This window comes from Mus caroli, unplaced genomic scaffold, assembly GCF_978045245.1.
Source record: "Mus caroli unplaced genomic scaffold, Mus_caroli_1 scaffold_14, whole genome shotgun sequence".
NCBI lineage: Eukaryota > Metazoa > Chordata > Mammalia > Rodentia > Muridae > Mus > Mus caroli.
In genome coordinates, this window is record NW_028227269.1 from 29,334,759 (window position 1) to 29,355,643 (window position 20,885).

The window sequence follows — 20,885 nt, forward strand, 5'->3', positions numbered from 1 at the left end:
AATGCTCAGACTTTACAAAGCCCCCAAAGAGAAGACTGGAAATTATAGGGTTGGGAAAGGGATTCATCGCTAGCCCTGGGGCTATGTGTGGCCTGGGCGGTAACAAGGCTGAGGACAGGGACTGCTACAGAGTAAGACATAGCTCAGGGTTCTGTTTGTACTGGAATGTTTGACAATAGGAGGACCCCAGAGGGCAGCAAGGACAAGAAGTGCCCCTGGGAGTTAAAAGCCACACTCTCTTGGAATTGTGTAATGAATCACCAGATATATTTTCAGTTGAAATGGTTTGTTGGAGGCCAAAAATACAGACTTTCTGCTGCCAAGAAACAGTGTGCTTATAGAAAGACTAAGGTCATAACCAAGTAGTCTCCTTATGGGAAAGAAATGTAGTTATGTGAAAGACAAATGCTCGGAGCTTCCAGCGTACAAATGGTTGAATGTTGCAATTGTCCAGGCAGCGTGGGGCTCTTGGCCTATTGTGCCAAGTCTGAACAAGCCCATCACTGTGCTGGGATGGAAAGTCTCATATAGCCAGTGCTGAACGAGCTGGTTCAGTCTACGGCCTGAAGCTTTGTTCCGTGCCCTGCAGGGGTTGGGGTCACAGGAGGAATCTTTCTGTCCATTCATAGATGGCAGAGGGAAGACCGCAGTGCCTGTGTAGGGCCACAGGCTCCCTGAAAGGTCAATGGCTTTCTGCTTGGCAGAAGTGCAATGTCAAGGCATAGGTGAGGGCTTGGGGTGGTGGGCTGGGGGACTCTGTACCTCAGCACTTGCCTCCCATATGGGAGGCCCCATTTCTCAATACCACACGAAAGAAAAGGAAAGGAAAGGAAAGAAAAGAAAAGAAAAGAGGGAAAGGGAAAGGAAAAGGGAAAAGAAAAGGAAAGAAAGAAATGCCATACGTTCCTTGCCTCCATATTCATCTTTAGAATGCCCACATTCTTTTCTTGGGGTTAACATTTCTTCCACAATGGCTCCCCTTCCTGCTCCGTCTGCTCTTTTGAGATAGGAATTCATGTAGGCCAGGCTGGCCTCGAATTCCTTACCCTCATGTTTTTTTTTTTTTTTTTAAAGATTTATTTATTTATTACATATAAGTACACTGTAGCTGTCTTCAGACACACCAGAAGAGGGAGTCAGATCTTGTTACGAATGGTTGTGAGCCACCATGTGGTTGCTGGGATTTGAACTAAGGACCTTTGGAAGAGCAGTCGGGTGCTCGTACCTGCTGAGCCATCTCACCAGCCCTTACCCTCATGTTTTGACTTCCCAAATACTAGAGTTACAGGCGTACACTGTCAAGCCTAGCCAATTGTCTTTTTATCGTTATTTCCATTGTGACTCAGGAAATCAGACTGCATTGGAGCTTTTAGAGAACTCTGACTTTAGTTAACAAAAAGTCCTATATAATCCTAATAACATTAATAAAGTTTTACCCTTGACAAAATAAGCCAGTTTAAGCCGAGTTAAAAGTATAAAAGCAGGTTTATTGGGGGCAGCTCTTGGGCGGGCTCACTGGTCTCAGAAAATGAGGCCAGGAAAATTACCGTGCAGACCGGAGAGAAAGACAGAGACAGCACGGCAGAGAAGAGGGGGTTGGGGGATCTGGAGTAGCCGGAGGGGCCTTTTATCCACAGCATGGATGACATGAGCAGTTGCTAGGTCCCTGAGAGCAGGCCAGTGGAGTTGGTTGTATACTGAGAAGGTTAGGTGTCCTTTGGAGCCTAACAGGCATGTGACCCACAGAGTGTGAGCTTTGTATTCGACTCCTGATAGGTTGTCTATGGTGCCTTTGATGTCCCAGTGCCCGTCTTGATAGTTGGGACAGGCAGGACCCAGCAAAGCCTAGCATGTGGACTCTCCCGTCTCCACTTAAAAGCTCGTGGAGAGAGGCAGGATGGGGGCCGAATCCACTGTCCTTCAGCTTTCGTTACAGAACTGAAGGTTTATTGCCAAGGCAGACAACAGGAAGGGACAGGAATGTCAGAAAAATGTAAGCTGCATCTAAGAGGATGAAAGTATTAAGATTTCCTTCCTATCAAAGCAGCTTTTAATATTTGGGGGCTGCTATGGCACACATAAAGTGAATGGAAAAAAAGGAAATAAAAAGGAAAGCACGCGAATGCACCAAGGTGTGGTGGAGGAGGAAGTTCATTTTAGATAAAAGGGAGCGCAGAGGCATAGACATCTGGAAGAGTCCATTGTGGTCATGACCCTGAGCCATGCAGGGAAAGGCAGGGAAGAAAAGAGAGAGGGAAACCAGGTTTGGCAGCCAGGAGGCCCAAGGTACCAAAGGGCGGATCACCAAGATGGCTGGGTTGTACGGGGAAGAGCCTGTGGGGGAAAGGCAGCAGAAAGTGGGGTGTGCCAGCCATATCCTGTGACATTAAGAACTGAGGGATGCAGGAAGAACCTGGAGGCCAGGTCCCCTGTGGTATGCCAAATGGGCACCTCAGCCATTTGTCCCAGATTTGAACCTAATAACAAGGAGGTCAGTGGATGATTCAGTCCTTCGGTCATGCCACTTCTGGTTATTAAACTTGTGGTCAGCCCTGTATTCCTGTCCTTTTAGTGAGATAGGAGTTTTTATGCAAACTCTTCGCAAGCAAGCCTTTGGCCTTGTGGCATGGTAGGAAGTTGGAGCCACAGATAACCCATGACCTCATTTTCACATTGCATCATTTCTGTGTTCAAAATCAGAGTTCAGTTTCCAAACACGAAGGTGAGCAGTCTTATTAGGTGTACAGTCAAAAGTGAGTGGGCTAGACCTGATGGTATATACTTGGAGGCAAAGACATGAGGCTAAGGAATTCAAGACCACTCTTCATTACATAATGAATTTAAACTATCCTGGGCTCCATGAGACCTTATGTCAAAGGGCACTTCTTCCTAAACCAGAAGCACTTAATGGGTTATTTGGGGAAAACGGGGCATGTAAATTTTCAGAGAATCTTTTTAGTACTGATCACTTTTTAGGTATATACATAGTTTTATGGATTACAACAAATAACCTGTGCAGATGAATGTAGCCTCCTCATCACTGCTGACAGATGTCAGGCTCAGAGGGTACGGAGCTTGCCCAGAGCCATGCCTCTGAGGAGGGCGGAACTAGGGCCCTTGCTCTTGCCTCGTGCCTGGCGTTCCTGTTGGCAGCTGGCAATGAAAGAGAGAAAATGACTGTCCTCGCCAGAGGGCAGGAACACCAGCCAGGTCATAGTGTGCCAGGAGAAGGACCCTAGGAGACAATTTTAGCTTGAGTCATGAGGACGTTCAGTTTCCCCAAATACTGAGAAGTCTTAATGCCAAGTTGGTGAGGGTGGACTCTGTTCAGTGGGCAGGGGAGACCCAGAGGAAAGGGGAGGCTGTGAGGAAGCAAGAACCTCACATGTATGTGTAAGCAACGGCCATGTAGGTGAATTCCCATTGTGAGCGCAGTGGGCTAGGGTTTCCTCTGGGTTTCAAAGGTACTGAAGTTGAGGCAATATTGTTTGTAAATTTACAGAAAAATATAAAAATCAGAATTTAAAAAAAACCCTTAGTGATAGAACAAAAACATATTTAGAAATAATAAGAGAGTTGGGGTTTTGTTGATGGTATTTACTAGTTTTTATTAATACATACATGATTAATACTTTTTGCATTTTTTTTAATAGTGGCCAGTTGGGCTTTACACACACACACTTCTCAAATGTAAGACAGATTACATCCTTTGGGCTGGGCAGGTTTTATTCCCGGAACATTGAAACCTTAGCCATGGCAGCAGCTAGCACGTCATCCAGGGCCATCCACCGCACGTTGTTTTGGCACATTCTCAGCAGCTTAGTCTTTCTCCCCGTGATAGCAGAGAGTGCTGCGGTAGTAGTTGTCAGCTAATACATGCTCTCAGCAGAGAACATGTGAGAGAGCATGCCATCTAAAACGTGTAGCAAAATCTGTGGAAAGCAAAAACCGCTAGATGACATTCCTTCTCATGGTGCAAAATGATCCTGGTTTTGTGGGCTGTGTGGGCTTCTCTCACTTCTTCAGTAGTGACAGGTGTGCAGTGGATACATACACAGTGCATCTGGGTTTCCTCTGTGGCCCCGCCCCTTGTCAAAGGAGAGGTAGCTGTTAACTGGTTATGGACAAAGTCAGCATGGCTGAAATAGCTACAGACAGCAGATACCTGTGCAGTCTAAATTCTCCCGTCAAGACTGTGGGCCACTGTAGTCGTTCTAAATGTGTCTTAAACTGTTTCATCCCGTACGTAGTACCACACAAGAGCAAGCAATCGACAGAGTTATTTTAAGAGTCAGACTTAAAGAGCAGTCGTTTGAGCAATAGCAGATCCTACCTAGAAGTGCAGAGCTCATCCGCTGTCTGCCACTTAGAGGACCATGTCTGCATGTTCCTCAAATAGGCTTTTGTGGTTTGCTTGTTTTTAAGAGCAGCCAGGTCAGATGTATCATAGGTGAGACCCCCTGCGACTAATTGACATGATACAGCCTATCTTTCATGCGTCATCACCTTCCATGAATCCACCTTCAGGTTTCTTTACATCATTCATCCTTTCTGGAGGAAAGGATGCCCTCTCTCCGGTGTCCAGTTTGTCATAAAGTACTCTTTGGAGCAGACACAAGTGTGTGCATGCATGTGGAAAGGGGCAACCTTCACTGCCCTCCCTCGGGCACTGTCCACCTTGTTTTTTGAGACAGGATTTCTCATTGGCCTGGAGCTCACCATCAGTCTCTAGGCGCTGCCATCTCTGCCTCCACGGACTGAGTTATAGCCTCTACCATCACTCTGGACTTTTTTTTTAGGGATCAAAAGTTGGACCCTCATGTTTATGCAGCAAGTATTTTACCTAATACACTTTCTCTCTGCCACCCTGGAGCACTTTTTTAAGCCTCTACAGAGAATCACACCTCTGTGTGGTGTGTATGGATTCTGTGTGGTTTTCTTTTAAAGGCCCTTAAAGGTATCCAGACAGGGGTAAAACTCAGATAATCTGAAATTTATCTTACAGGTGATCCGTTAGCATGTTTCATATGGTCCCCCCAACATCCTACATGGTGTAGTCTTTTCAAGAAAATTCAAAGAGGCAGCATGTATTCTTTCTACATACGGGAATAGAGATGTCCCATGTGCATCTCTAGCTGTGTTGGGAAATGCCAACCAATTTCTCTCTAAGGGCAAACTCCATTTACTAGGAGATCAGTCAACTGTTCAGAAACAAGAATTCTTAATGAAACCAGAGCCTGAAATGTCAACTGTTTGAATATAGCCATCATTTAGTGGGTATTTGGTGGTATCTCTGGCAGTTCCTCTCTTTGTTACTTAGTTTTTTGGACATCTGAGAAATACCCGTAACACTCTTATGTGTGCCTCTGGCCTGGGCTGTGACTTATTTACCATCAGCAAAGGACTTTCCCAGATGATATGCATCCTTGATGAGAAGTTGGATTTCTTGTAGACTAGGGGATGATGGTAGTCATCTGTTCATTGGTCTCTTCCTCTCTACTCAAGACTTTTGATACTGTAATTTAAACATTTTCTTCTTTACCCGCTCAGAATTAAAGCCACTAACTACTTTTTTCAGTAGAAACTTTCTGTTGGAGCAGCTGCACGGTCACCAGCCCATCCAAAAGCCACAGCTCATACGGTTCCTGTAAACACAAGGTCATTTTGCTTCTTGTGTTTTGTTTTACAGTTCTAGGCCGTTTTGAGCTTGGGAGACCACTGCGTGTTACCAAGTGAAATAAACTTGTTCTTAAACCTTAACAGCACCAGCTCTCTAGCCACAGTGTTATCTGAGCTCTTCCTGTTCACTTGAAAAGCTGACAGAGACTTGGCCAGGCCTTTCCCTGATTTCTCTGAGTTGTCACTACACATTCCCCTATAGTCTCCCACTGTGAACATGATGTAAAGTGAAGCTTGGCCTTTGTAGTCCTCTGTGACTTTAACATGCTGCTTGCCACCCCACCCCCACCCCGGGGGTGGCCTGGCTGGCCTGGAACTCAGCTATCTGTCTGGTGGGATTAAAGGTCTGTACCACCACGCTTGGCTGAAATCGCTTCTTAATCTTCCGAGGGAAGAGAAGCTCACAGAGTGACTCCGGCATGAGATGCTTTTTTGAGGAACAGAGAACAAATGGTCCACAGATCATTCACAGCTTCAGTGACTTCTGGCTTGATAAGTCACTGCCCTCCAAAAACAGTTCAAACAAAACAACAAAAAAAGTTCTTGCTAGAAAAGTTGTGACTGGGGGTTGTTGCTTTAATTTTGAAATCCTAAAGTTTTGTTCTAAAACATGGACACACCAAGGAAAAGTGTGCTTCACAGTCCTGACAGTTACTAGAATGTGCTAAGCTTTAAGCTTTTGAACAAGTTATTACTGGAAAATATACCAAAATAAGACCAAAACGAACACACACTCTCTTCCTGCCTTTATCCAGTGGAAATGTGATCAGGTACCTTGGAGCAGGAGACCACCAAACATGTAGGGACGGCAGGGACAAGGGAAGTGACTGAGACGAGTGAGTGAAGAGTTCTTGCTGTGTACCAGTGCCCCCACTAGCACTTCACAACTCTTCTTACAGATGTGGAAGCCCTGACTCCTTTCTAGGATTGAGTTCCCCCCCCCCCCACTTTTTGTCCTAGCTTCCTTTCCTTGCCCTAGGACATAAGGGGTTTGTGGAAAGACAAGATTTATAGCCTCCATCCATAATTGTTCTAACTGTGGCGCTGGGTTCCTTAACCTTGTTGTTAAAGGTGATAGACAGTTAAGTGAGCAATGTAAAGCCCCCGTGGCAAGTGTCAGTCAAACCCTTCAGGCTTAGGTTGGAGATAAGTGGCTGTCAGGACTGATCCTGGATGATGCTCCAGGAGAAAGCATTTAGGTGGCAAAGCAGAGCTATTGATGTAGCAAAGGTTGGGTTTTGTGCTTTGTCACAGAGGCACTGCCGCTTTAGCTGGCTATTTCTCATACTGATATGTAAACTGATAGGCGAAATGCCTCTTGAGTGCTTATAGGTGATGTTAGGAGCTCATTTGGTAAAGGCTATTGAACTCCCAAATATAAGTTAATGTTTTGCTTGGTGCCATGTAGAAAAATGCTTTAAGATAGTGTGCCTCTTCCCTGGGAGTCCATGCTCTGCCTAGGGAAACAAGAGGGAAAATTTGTCTTATGTTCACACCTTTACCCAGAATGGGCCAGGGATGCACGTAGAGACCCTTTGTTGTTCAAACTCTACCAATCCTGGGAAAAGGCAAGTACTGATGGGAAGATGGTTCTCACCTGTGGGTCAGAAGCCTAAGCAAGGGTGAGAGGCATTGGATTATAAGCAATTTCCGTCAGCTGTTGACCAGAAGTGGTAGTTTTCCCCTGTGCCAGGCAGGATTTTACCTTTTGCCATTTTTGCCTCTGGGTAAGGTACCAGCAACATCGAGCCAGTCATAGACAAACTGGCTTCCTGTGGTTCCCAAGATTCCCTGGGGTCACTTCTGACATTTTCATGAGTCCGTTGCTTATACTGTGAGGGTATTTAGTCACAGTGGCAGATACAAGGTGTATTGTCTGTAGTGGAAGCTTTTAAACCAGAGATTTTGATTTCTTCATATTTCCTTGAGATTTGGTTTTCTGTTGAGCTTCCCAAGCACAAGGTACTTTGCTTGGTGAGCAGGTGGCTTGATTAGCTAGGTGCCGGTCCTTTAGGATGTATCTTCTGGCAAAGGATGCAGTCTGAACCATCTAGGCCGCCTTGTTATATGGGAGCTCAGATTTGGAAGCAGAGGTGGGATGGAGGCCAAGATGGGCCCTGGAGATGCAGAGTACTAAATCATTTCCTGGCTGTGAGACTCTGAGCAGGTCATATAATGCCTCTACCTTGGTTTCTCCTTCACAGAAATAGTGTTTTGCCCAGACACAGGGATGGTGTGAAGGTTGAATAATGTTACACACATGTTACACATACGCAATGCTTGCCGCAAAATAAGTGGCTAGCAAGGCTTATCTACTGACTCTTTAAATTACCATTACTCTTAAGAAAGGGTCAGTGGGTTAGCATACTAGGGCAAGCCACTTGAAGCTCTAACAGTGATTTGGGGATATTAAATGCCAGATTTTGTCACTGGAGCTTGTGATGTCGTCAGTCAACTAGCATTTCTGTTTCCCTTCCAGCCTGTGATTGTGATCCCAGGGGCATTGAGACACCTCAGTGTGACCAGTCCACGGGCCAGTGTGTCTGTGTGGAGGGTGTAGAGGGTCCTCGCTGCGACAAGTGCACCAGAGGTTACTCGGGGGTCTTTCCTGACTGCACACCCTGCCACCAGTGCTTTGCTCTCTGGGATGCCATCATTGGTGAACTGACCAACAGGACCCACAAATTCCTGGAGAAAGCCAAGGCTCTGAAAATCAGTGGTGTGATTGGTCCCTACCGAGAGACCGTGGACTCTGTAGAGAAGAAAGTCAATGAGATAAAAGACATCCTGGCCCAGAGCCCAGCAGCGGAACCACTGAAAAACATTGGCATTCTCTTTGAGGAGGCAGAGTAAGTAGTTAATGAGCCAAAAATCACTCACGAAGGCTTTTCAGTATTTGAATAGCAAAGATTTCCTGGAGCGGTACGTCTGCTAGGTTTTCTAGTCTGTTACAGGCTTTGGGCCCCTTGTTTATCTACAGTGTTGGCTGTGAGCAGGGTAGATTGAGGCTCAGTGCTTGCAGCTGGACTGGACTTGAGGCAGAAGATCCATAGAGTCTCAGCTTTGCCATGTGTAAGGCTTTGAATTTGAGTGGCACATTGATTCCTCGCTCACCTAATGCCATTGCCCTACAGCGTAATGCAAGGATAACACACAGAAAAATTATACCCAAAATTGTCACTTTAAGTATTGCTACTCCCTGGGGAACTCGCATCACCACAAATAGGACACTCATTCCCAAATTATTTTTCTGTTGTCTCATGAAAAGCATCATTGATAACATCATGAAGTGTCTGTACGGAAACAGCTTCTTCACTGGGCTGTCTCTGGATAGTAATTTCTTTAATACTGCTTATTTTTACCAGTTGAAGCCCTGAAAGTACGTCAAGTCCTAGGTTTGCTCCAATCCAGTAAAAAATATTAAATGTATAGTAAAAATTGTTGATCTGTCCATGGATAGGCGGTAGGCACGTGCCTGCTATGGTGTTTACTTGTGGAGGACAGGACAGCTTGCATTGTCTTTTCCATCTACCGTGTGGGGATCAAACGAGGTCATCATCAGACTTAGCAGCAAATAGCTTTTTACCTGCTGAGCCATCTCACAGGCTCTAGATAGATAATGATAATTTTATTACTTGTTTGTTTATTTCATTGTTTTGAAGACAGGATTTCTTTGTGTAGACCAGCCTGGCCTCAAACTCAAGAGATCCTGCCTGCCTATGCTTCCCAAGTGCTGGGATTAAAGGCTTGTGCCACCACCGGCAGCCTGGACATTATTCTTAATTGTAATATTTTTGAGATCTGAAAAGAAATGAAAGCCTCTTTTGAATCAGTTCATTAATAAAAATGAAACTCTGGGGAAAAACCATCACCAGGAAAGCCACTGCGCATATTCAGTGCCACCAAATCCCGTAACCCTTTTTAGTGCCTGTTCTCTGTGTTGGGTCACTCGTGGCATCCTCTCAACTTAAGGAGCGTTAAATATGTGATGTGTGTCTGTATATTTGTGTGTCGGGGGCTTACTGCAGCTTCCTACATTCAGAGCTGGTAGCCTGCACTCACCCTTGTTCATTTTATATCAGAGGCTTAAACTCCCTCTCACCCCCCCCCCCCCCACACACACACACAAAGAGCTGAGGGTTCACTGGTATTTTTCTTCAGAGTATTTGAAGAAAAGGTGTTAGCTTCCGTTGTCTCTTTGGGAAGAAAACTGAAACACAGGAGTATAACTGAGCTAGTCTGAAGGTGGAGGGTGAGAGATTGTGCTCGTGGAGAACCCACAGGGAAGACTGACAGTTTGGGCCAGTTTTAGGTAAGCTTACTTTTCTTTCCACAGGAAATTAACCAAAGATGTCACAGAAAAGATGGCTCAGGTAGAAGTGAAATTATCTGATACAGCTTCACAGAGTAACAGCACAGCTGGAGAGCTCGACGCATTGCAGGCAGAAGCAGAGAGCCTTGACAAGACCGTGAAAGAGCTGGCAGAACAGCTGGAATTTATAAAAAACTCCGATATTCAGGGTGAGAAATCTCAAACCTGGATAATAAATGACCCTGTATCTACCCCCTTAATACTTTCTAAAAACAAACAAAAAAGTGTTCTAACAGTTTTAAATCTTTATTAATTGAGTCTTTGGCACAAGTGGGGCTTAAAGTTCTTGGTTTTCCAGTATGGGACTTGGGGACAAGACATAGTAGAGGCCCTACTGCATTAAAATGTGGTCTGTTTCTCAGTTTAACTCCCTGGCCTTAGCCTCTGTGGCTACTAAAATATTGTTAATTCTGCAAGTCCTTTTGCATCTGAGATTACTGCTTACTTAGTAACTCAAAAATATTTTAATAATCAATATTGCAGGCTATATCATACCCTCCCCCAAAAGCAAAGGTGACATACATTAATGACACAATTCCACATTATTCATTTTATAGGTCCCTATAGCCAAACTGTACTGTGTTCTTTATGTGTGTAATAATTGTTTGAATGGACCCAAGTAGATAAAGAGAAACAGTCACCTGGACATCTCCAGGCTGCCTGACACCAGGACTTAGATATTTGCCTAAATACAGAAATGGTGTGTGCATGATGGCTTGACTTCTTTCACACCAGTGCTTGACCAGGGGCTGATGGGACAGAAGAGATTTACTGTTCATAACAGGGAAACTCTACTTCCCCCCAGATTTTTTTTCCCTTGAATCCTAAAGCCTTACAGTATAAATCAGGGCTATAAAATACCAAAAATGGGCACTGTTTGGGGAGGACCCAGGGACAAGGAGGTTAACTGTGGGCAATTTCATTTCCTGCCCTAGGTGCCTTGGATAGCATCACCAAGTATTTCCAGATCTCTCTTGAGGCAGAGAAGCGGGTGAATGCCTCCACCACAGACCCCAACAGCACTGTGGAGCAGTCTGCCCTCACGAGAGACAGAGTAGAAGATCTGATGTTGGAGCGAGAGTCTCAGTTCAAGGAGAAGCAGGAGGAACAGGCACGCCTTCTGGATGAACTGGCCGGCAAACTGCAAAGTCTCGACCTGTCGGCTGCTGCAGAGATGGTGAGGCTTGGGGTTTGCTCTCATAAGCTGTGGGTTTTTTTTTTTAAAGAGACAGAGAAAACAGACACCTTCTGCCTTGCTCCAGTATTGCTGTTTGTAATCCTATAGGGGTGACTCCAGAGCTCAAGGTGCTGGGCTCCATTGTCGGTTAGCCATGATCAAGGCATAGGGAACAGAGCATGAGTCTGTCTCCCTGCCTGCTCCTGCCTCAACTGTTCCTCTGGGCAGCCCCTCCCCCACCTCCTGTATCTACTGAGGGACTTCTTACTGAAACTAGATCCTTTTTATACTGTGGCCTTCAAAACAAAACAAAAAAACAAGAAAAAAACCTTGCTTGTTCTGCTTTGAACTGCAACATCCAAGTGGAAGAATTCAAAATTGTTCCCGGGACAGAAGTTTTTTCCATCGGTGTTTGCTAAAATGTTCCTTTGTTCCAGTAATATTACCTGGTCAAGATTAAGGTCCGAGCTGGCCTCAAAGAGCAGATTAATTTCTTAGAAGCTTTTAAAAAGTAACTCTGGAGCCAGGTGAAATTGAGTAGTGAGTTTAATGAAAACCAGGCGGAAGGCCAAAGGGAAACCAAGCCAGGTTTCCCTGCGGTTTTCCTCTTCCTTTTCATGGGAGGAAACCTGAGACAACTGAGATATATTTTTATATATACACCAACATTATCTTCTAGTTTTTCTCAGCCTAGACAGAGGAATCTTTAAGAGTCAGGTGGGAAGAAAACCGGCAAAGACACTCATTTTATGGCCCTGGGCCCTAGGTACCTTGGATAGTGGCACCAAGTATTTCCAGGTCTCTCTCAAGGCCTAAGAGGGTGACTGCCTCCACCACAGAGCCCAGCAGCACCGGAGAGCAGCAATCCCCCTCCCTGTAGCAGCCATGTGTAGTGGAGACAGGAAAACCCTAACCATTCTGTACCTGCCACCGCCCCTCCTGCCCACGTCTGCAGTCAGAAACAGACAAAAGCATGTCACCTATCCTGAACTGGGGTCAGTTTTTTTGGACACCTGCACAAAGTTTGGGGGTTGGTATTATCTTCTGCTTTCAACAGAATGGATCTTAAAGAGTGGGTGGAAATGGGTGTGGGGTGGCAGCACCCTCTCTGTGCAGGCTTTTTTTTAAGACATGGCTTAGTGGGTTTTTTTTTTTTTTTCCCTCTCACTTTTTTTGTTTCAGTTATCCTGTGATTATTTCTGTGGGTTCTCCGCTGCCACCTTCTTGTGAACTGACTTTTTCCTCAGTACTTCCTGATCTTCACTGAGAAAAGCTCAGCTGTGCTGGCTCTCTGTTCTTGTTCGTGTTTGTTGAAACAGTGTGCTTGCCAGAGAGCTTGTAGAAAGCACTACTAAGACTTCTAAGTTCGCATCTTGAGTGGGCTCATTTTTTGCTGTAAAACATAGAAGATAATTACTCTAACATGCTTATGGGCTGTAAACCATTATTGTGGTTATTAATATATTTAGGATTATAGATACTTTACAAACATTTGAGCCAAAAGAGTTCACAGCATCTCTACTAAAAACGCTGTCTTTAAAATGATACTTTTATGTTGGGTGTATTCTGGTAACTGCTTTCCATTGCAGTAAATCCTGCTTGTCTCAGGATAGTATCCATAAAGTGCTAAATATAACTTAGTTCCTGCACAACCCTTTCCGTATCACACAGCATGCCTGTCATTTCCCTGTTTGCATCTGTATTCCATAGCCATGTGCTATGATCTTTAGGACGTTTCTGCTAAGGAAAAAGGACTGAGTGCTCGCTAGCTGGATGGGGTGGTTGAGGGAACTTGAAAAAGTTCTATTCCCCTTTGTTCACGCAGACTGTTCTTTCCCATCTGAAATGTTCTAGCGCTTTTCCTTACTCAGATCCTACCCTCCAGCTTCCCTGTCTGGATTAAATTCTCAGCTTTTCTCACTACACCTCCCCGACCGATGATGCAAGCTATGTCCAGGTTACATGCCAGCCAGCAGGCCATGATCACCAGAGCACTTGTTGCCCAGTCTAAACCAGCCAGGACGCTGAATTGGCAGAACTTGAGAAAGATATGTGTTTGGGTAGATGGTATTGGAGATTAAAGTTCAGTGGGAGCAAGCTGGGTGGTTCTCGCATCTCTGCGCACTCTCGATCCCTGTTCATGTTTGTTCAAACAAAGCAGCTCTTGTGTGCTGTACACTTTCTATATGTCCTGTCCACCTTCGTCCTCGGGCCACCCAGCCATTCTGTTGCGGACTTACCCGGAACCCCCGTTCCCGACCCTTGGCTTATTGCAGACCTGTGGGACGCCTCCAGGGGCTGACTGTTCCGAAAGTGAATGTGGCGGCCCCAACTGCAGAACTGACGAAGGAGAGAAGAAGTGTGGGGGGCCTGGCTGTGGTGGCCTGGTCACTGTGGCCCACAGTGCTTGGCAGAAAGCCATGGATTTTGACCGTGATGTCCTGAGTGCCCTGGCCGAAGTCGAACAGCTCTCCAAGATGGTGAGTCAGTGGGTGGGCTCAGGTTTTGCTGTTTGTTGGCTTGCAGTTGTAGGGAGGGTCTGAAAAGGAGTCAGTTCCACATGGCTGACTAAATTCACTGTCCAGTGTAAAGGCTGAGGTTTCTGTGTGGTCAAAAAGGTGATGGTGAGGTTCTTAATCACTTAGTCAGACTAGGAATTTGCTTTCTCTCCATGGGAGTAGCATGCATGTTAGGAGAAAGCAGCGTAAATCTTAGATATGCGTGAACATGTAATTATACTGCACAAAATTGAGCACGGTTCTAGAGTGACATTCCCCTCAGTCCACCAGCTGTTTTAGAGCCAAAACAGAGCTTTGAACACATTTCAAATGGTAGCCCTAAGAATATGGAACAGGGCTGTGCATGTTGAGTGCTTAAGTCTACATAAAAGCACCATACTTTAACAGACACATTTGCTTCTAAGTCTGTTGACATCAGCTTGTTTGACCTGCTTTAGAGAGAGAGCAAGCTGGTTTCATAGATGGCTTATTTATTCTTCATGTTTAGGTCTCTGAAGCAAAAGTGAGAGCAGATGAGGCGAAGCAGAATGCACAGGATGTCCTGTTAAAAACAAATGCTACCAAAGAAAAAGTGGACAAGAGCAACGAGGACCTGCGGAACCTCATCAAGCAGATCAGAAACTTCCTGACTGGTCAGTGGTGGCTCGGTTTTACTTGGGCTTTCAGACATTGGTTCCTGTGAGGTTCTGTTTGAGAGGCAAGAATTCCTGTCTGAGTTGTAGGTAAAATAAATTTCTGGCAAGAAATAAAGTAACAGAAGGAGTTCAGCTTGAAATAAAGCTGAACTTGTAAGTGCATGCCTGCAGGGCTGGTGAGATGGCTCAGTGGGTAAGAGCACCCGACTGCTCTTCCGAAGGTCCAGAGTTCAAATCCCAGCAACCACATGGTGGCTCACAACCATCCGTAACGAGATCTGGCACCCTTTTCTGGAGTGTCTGAAGACGGCTACAGTGTACTTACATACAATAAATAAATCTTTAAAAAAAAAAAAAAAAAAAAAAAAAAAGAAAGGCAGAAGCAGCATCAGTGATAAAAAGACTAGAGGAGACCTAGCCTGCCGTAAGGAAAACAATGTGTGTGTGCATGTACGTGTACAAAGGCGCCCAGAGATGCCAGAGGGATGTCAGATCCGCTGAAGCTGTCCAACTGAATGCTGAGCTCCAAACTCTGGCTCTCTGATAGGACAGTGAAGCTAAACCCTCTCTTTAGCTCTTCCTTTCTTGAAGTATATGTTGTGATTTACCTTCCAAATGTTCTGCAGGCACTGCCTCGGGGCTCCTAAGCAGCCTCTCTAGAAGTGAAGACATTTGCTCTGAAAACTGAATTAGAATTTCTGTCTTGAGGACCTTGAAGGCGGTGTTCCTTTGGCAATGCCCCCAAGGCAGAACCTAGCAGTTGGCATTTTCTGTGGAGAAATCTCTAGAATCTGGTTCAAATTTTAAGTTTTGATGATAGTGCACGTACAATCAATATGGATATTACTGGTGTAAGACACAGAAAACTCCCAACTGAATTAGAACTAAGAATTTATATCACGGCAGTCTCTAAATGGTCCATCCTTTCATCACAGCTATGAACTTTGTCTCTGTAACTCCTTCCCTGGGTGTTTTGTTCCCAATTCTAAGAAGGGGCACAGTGTCCACACTTTGGTCTTCATTCTTCTTGAGTTTCATGCGTTTAGCAAATTGTATCTCATATCTTGGGTATCCTAAGTTTTGGGCTAATATCCACTTATCAGTGAATACATATTGTGTGAGTTCTTTTGTGATTGTGTTACTTCACTCAAGATGATGCCCTCCAGGTCCATCCATTTGGCTAGGAATTTCATAAATTCATTCTTTTTAATAGCTGAGTAGTACTCCATTGTGTAAATGTACCATAAAAAAAAAAAAAAAAAAAAAGAATTTATATCACACTGGGCAGTGGTGGCGCACGCCTTTGATCCCAGCACTTGGGAGGCAGAGGCAGGTGGATTTCTGAGTTCGAGGCCAGCCTGGTCTACAGAGTGAGTTCCAGGGCAGCCAGGGCTACACAGAGAAACCCTGTCTTGAAAAAGAAACAAACAAACAAACAATTTATATCACATAACAAGTCCAAAAGTAGTGTAAGTTCATGGGACTGGGACTAGCTTACTTTGCCTCTTCCTCTTTTGCCAATATTAAGCCTATCAGCTTCATTCCTGAGACAGCCCCATCATAAGTTACAGTCTGACATGGTGACAGTGGCTGATGAGGAAGATGACCCCTCCCTCCCTACTCCTTTGCCAGCCCCTTTTTAGGAGGATAGAAACCTTTAGGCATTCCCATGCATCTTGGCCAGGAATGAGTCATGGTCCATACATAGATGGCACTGAAAGTGGAACGTGCCTATAGAAATTGGCAGACTAGTGATGATTTAGCGCTTATGATTTATTTTGCCTGACTTTCAGATAGATATTCTGTTGACAGAAAGTAGAAATGACTAATAAAAACTGTTTTCCAGTGACAACTGGAAACAAGATGTGGAAGCCCTGACGTAACCATATATTTTACCCCGCTTAAGTGCTCTGGGGTCCATATTTATGTTCTTAGTCAAAAAATGAAAACACCATGGAGAGATCTGCACTCCAGAGGTTTGCTGATGATGTTGTCTTGGCTCTTATAGCATTTAGTCCCTTCTAGAGTTCTCATAACTGGTAAGGAATATTGATACCCTTTTCCTTTTTGAGATAGGGTTTCTATGCAGTCCTAGTTATTCTCATTCACTTTGTAGACCAGGCTAGCCTTGGTCTGGGACGGTGTATATCAACCTCACTAAGTGTAAAGGTTTTTGTTCCCTTGCAGCCCCAGCTGTAAATGCTGGGCTCTTGTCTTCCATAACCTGAAACCACAGCTATACACATACAACATGCTGTCTGCCCTCTCTCCAGCCTAAAGCAAACTCTGCTGGCATCTACTTCTCCATGAGAGGGGCTTGTCTCTAGGTAGCAAGGGTGGCAGGTGCTTGCCATGCAGCTGCGTGAAGCAGCACTGTGGTGTTTGGTCTTTGCTTTTCACAGAGGACAGTGCTGATCTAGACAGCATTGAAGCAGTTGCCAATGAAGTACTGAAGATGGAGATGCCTAGCACGCCACAGCAGCTACAGAACCTAACGGAAGACATCCGGGAGCGAGTTGAAACCCTTTCTCAAGTCGAGGTTATTCTGCAGCAGAGTGCAGCTGACATTGCCAGAGCTGAGCTGTTGCTTGAGGAAGCTAAGAGAGCAAGGTATCTGAATATACACATGGCAATCCGGGGCGAGGGGTGGGTTAGATCTGCTGTAGCTAGCACCCTGTAAAAGCGACTTCTTTATCTGACAAAGGGCCTTTCAAATGGATATGCTTTCAAAGGAAATGCTGTTTTTCCAGTGGAAAAATGGTTTCATGTTAAAAGCAGTTGTTTATTCTTCTGCTCAGCAAAAGTGCAACAGATGTTAAAGTCACTGCAGACATGGTGAAGGAAGCATTAGAAGAAGCAGAAAAGGCCCAGGTTGCAGCAGAGGCGGCGATTAAACAAGCTGATGAGGATATCCAAGGAACCCAAAACCTGCTAACATCGGTAAGGCACTCGAGCTGGGCTGTATAGGGGGACACACATCAATTCCCTGTAACACTGAAAATTATTTTAACACTGCAAATTATCCCTTTAAATAAGTCAGAACTGTTTCTCTTGGCACAGGTGTTTTTCCCTCCTTTAAAATATGTCAGAAATTAAGCACTATTGCTTAAACAATTTTATTCATTTTAATTATTTACATTTTTTCCAAGTTAATGTTACACTTAAGAAACTGAGAATCTTTGGTCTGATTTACAAATGTTGTCCTGTGTCCCTACCAACATTAGCTTTGATAAATGTTTGCTAGTCAGTCAGTTTTGTGGAACATACCTATCCCTGAAGCTCATTTTTAAGGGAAACTAAGACAGTGTTGTCCTCCCAAGGAGACCAACTACAGGCATTCACCAGTTGCGCAGCTCTCTTTTCCTCTGGGATGACTTGCTATTTCTAGTACCCTGAGTCTTCACATCTTCGAGCTAATGCCCCATCACTGCCAGAATCTTAACACCAAGCTGACAGGACTGTCTGAAAAGATGGCTGAAGTTGCCAGTTTACTTTTCCACATAATTTGGAAATCCTCCTCACAGCTGGCTCACTTGTGAATGATCTTAAGCTAAACACAGCTGCGATCAGCAGAAAGTATGATGTGTGACGCAGAGTAACTGAAGCTGGGTAACTTCATCTCACCCAGCGCTTCTCAACATTCCTAATGCTACCCTTTAATATAGTTTGTGTTGTGGTGACCTTGAACCGTAGAATTATTTGTTGCTACTTCATAACTGTAGTTTTGCTAGTTATGAAAATATCTGACATGCAGCCCACTGGTTTAGAACCCCTCCTAAGCTGTCCCAATGCTGTCTGTGCTTCTGAGCTCATGCAGACGAGCATAGCAGCCTCTCTGCCCCTGAACTTGTACTAATGGAGTCTGGATGATTAACATTACACCTTTAGATTGAATCTGAAACGGCAGCTTCTGAGGAAACCCTGACCAACGCCTCCCAGCGCATCAGCAATCTTGAGAGGAACGTGGAGGAGCTTAAGCGTAAAGCTGCCCAGAACTCTGGGGAGGCAGAATATATTGAAAAAGTGGTATATTCTGTAAAACAGAACGCAGACGATGTTAAGAAGGTAAGTGGATCTTTGTAACTTCATAGCTAAGGTGATAAAACGGTAATTAAGTTTTTTTCTTTACCTTTCTTGACATTAATAAGATACAAACAGCCCAATGACCTATTTTAAAACAGAAGTCTTTTGGATAAATGAATAAAGAATGGAATATGGGAGGCTGGTGAGATGGCTCAGCAGGTAAGAGCACCCGGCTGCTCTTCCGAAGGTCCCGAGTTCAAATCCCAGCAACCACATGGTGGCTCACAACCATCCCTAACAAGATCTGACTCCCTCTTCTGGTGTGTCTGAAGACAGCTACAGTGTACTTACATATAATAAATAAATAAATCTTTTAAAAAAAAAAAGAATGGAATATGGGATAAAACTGTAAACATAGGCCCTTAGATCTCAACATGGGTATGAGTTTAGAAGAATGAATTATATCTGGGGTGGTACTCTAAAAGTATACACTAGTTATTTCTGTACTGTAGGTTCAGAGAGGGCTTTTTGACATAGCATTTAGCCACCCATTTGAGAATAATTTAAAGACAGGATGGGAAAAGCTTAAGAGTCCCTTACACAGAGTAGCTAGTAGGAAATCAGATTGGTACCTTTTCTCTCTCCTTAGAAGGTGATGTATTTAGCAAATTTATATTTCACATATATATTTCATTTCTAAATTTACTTCCAAAGACAGCTTTTTAAACTTGGAAGTGAAGTCAGGATTGTTAAATCTGTCATGTAACCTAATTCTGATTTCTTCCTACTGGAGAAGGAAAAAAAAAAAGTTGCCAGGCAGTGGTGGCGCATGCCTTTGATCCCAGCACTTGGGAGGCAGAAGCAGGCAGATTTCTGAGTTCAAGGCCAGCCAGGGCTACACAGACAGAAAGGAAAGGGGAGGGGAGGGGAGGAGGGAAGAAAGAAAAAACAAAGAAAGAAAAAGGAAGGAAGGAAAGAAAAGGAGGAAAAGTAATACACTTTATAGCTTCCCAAGTCTAACATAAAAACAATTTCAGTGCAATTGGGAATTGGGAAGACAGGCAACCTAAGAGAAACTCTTGCCAGGTCAGACTACGCTTCCCTGATCTTGCTTCTCTGCAGTCTGAAGGTACAAATCTCCAGACATTTTCATGGCACTGAAAAAAAATGACACTATAGAAAAATGTCAAAGCTCTAGAAGTGAATTTTTATAATCAGTTTGTACCTATTGGTCAACCCTGTGTTCTCTATATTGGGTGTGTGTGAGAGAGAGAGAGAGACCAGGCTGGCTCAAACTCAGATCTTCCGCCTGCTCCTTAAATCTGGAATGCCCAGATTTAAGTGTGTGCACAACGCATCACTTTGTTTTATGTGTATGCTACAGGAATTATAATTCCTAATTTTTCTTGCATTGTAAATTTTAAAAACAACTTAATATGAAGCCCAAGTACTTTGATATTCCTTAATCTAAGATGCTTGCTTGTCCAGAAAAAGCAACCTTCATCCAGGGCTCTTGGATGTTATTACTGACATACCCATTTTATCTTTCTGTCTTAAACTCTATCTGCAGACTCTAGATGGCGAACTTGATGAAAAGTATAAGAAGGTAGAAAGTTTAATTGCCCAAAAAACTGAAGAGTCAGCAGATGCCAGGAGGAAAGCTGAGCTGCTACAGAATGAAGCAAAAACACTCTTGGCTCAAGCCAACAGCAAGCTCCAGCTGTTGGAAGGTGGGTCTTTTCTTCCCACTGACGGTTTCTATAAAGGTGAAGGCTATAAGCAGTTCATACTTAACGTTACTTTTATTTCTCTCCACAGACTTAGAAAGAAAATATGAGGACAATCAAAAATACTTGGAAGATAAAGCTCAAGAATTAGTGCGACTGGAAGGAGAGGTCCGCTCCCTGCTTAAGGACATAAGTGAGAAAGTTGCGGTTTACAGCACCTGCTTATAACAGGAAGGGGCTGCAGAGGGGCTCAGTGACCAAAGTAAACCACATGCACAATCCGAGGCAGTCGTCTACAGATAACCCATCATCTATTTAATGTTTTTAACCACCTACTTTTGTATGGAGTTAAATAAAAGACATTGGTTTTGTATAAACATCCGATATGTCTCTTTTATTAAGTGTTACTGTCTCTGTGGAGATGGACTTGTGAAACGCTTTAGACAACACTAATTTCTCTTACGTGTGTGAACAAACTAAAAACACTCACCCATTTGTTAAGGTCAACAACGTTCCTCCGAAACTATATTCCTTTTAACACCCCCCACCCCGTGGGTATCCTAGGTAGAAGTTAAGTAGGGAGGATATGGGGCTGCTTGTGACATTTCTAAGAACCCCAGCTTCTACATTTTCCTTTAGAATGGGGCCAGGGTTAGTGATGGGCAAATTTTGGTGACTTAGGGCAGTGTAGTTTGGAAACTGTTCATGCCCATGGAGCAAAGCTACTCACACACACGACTCTTAGCTTTTATA

At 44.3% G+C, this 20,885-nt stretch overlaps 1 protein-coding gene across 3 annotated transcripts in view; it reads left to right on the top strand.

Moving 5' to 3' along the window:
• Positions 1-20,513, top strand: part of Lamb1 (laminin subunit beta 1) — a 67,062-nt gene extending 46,549 nt beyond the window's left edge. For all 3 annotated transcript variants that reach the window (XM_029484614.1, XM_021179111.2, XM_021179110.3), the window contains 10 exons: positions 8,159-8,528; positions 10,016-10,200; positions 10,987-11,228; positions 13,505-13,708; positions 14,235-14,379; positions 16,785-16,992; positions 17,181-17,322; positions 18,271-18,447; positions 19,976-20,135; positions 20,224-20,513. In XM_029484614.1, coding sequence (XP_029340474.1) covers positions 8,159-8,528; positions 10,016-10,200; positions 10,987-11,228; positions 13,505-13,708; positions 14,235-14,379; positions 16,785-16,992; positions 17,181-17,322; positions 18,271-18,447; positions 19,976-20,135; positions 20,224-20,360 — 1,970 coding nt within the window. In that variant the 3' untranslated portion in view covers positions 20,361-20,513. The remainder of the gene's footprint in view (positions 1-8,158; positions 8,529-10,015; positions 10,201-10,986; positions 11,229-13,504; positions 13,709-14,234; positions 14,380-16,784; positions 16,993-17,180; positions 17,323-18,270; positions 18,448-19,975; positions 20,136-20,223) is intronic.
• Positions 20,514-20,885: the final 372 nt, after the last annotated feature.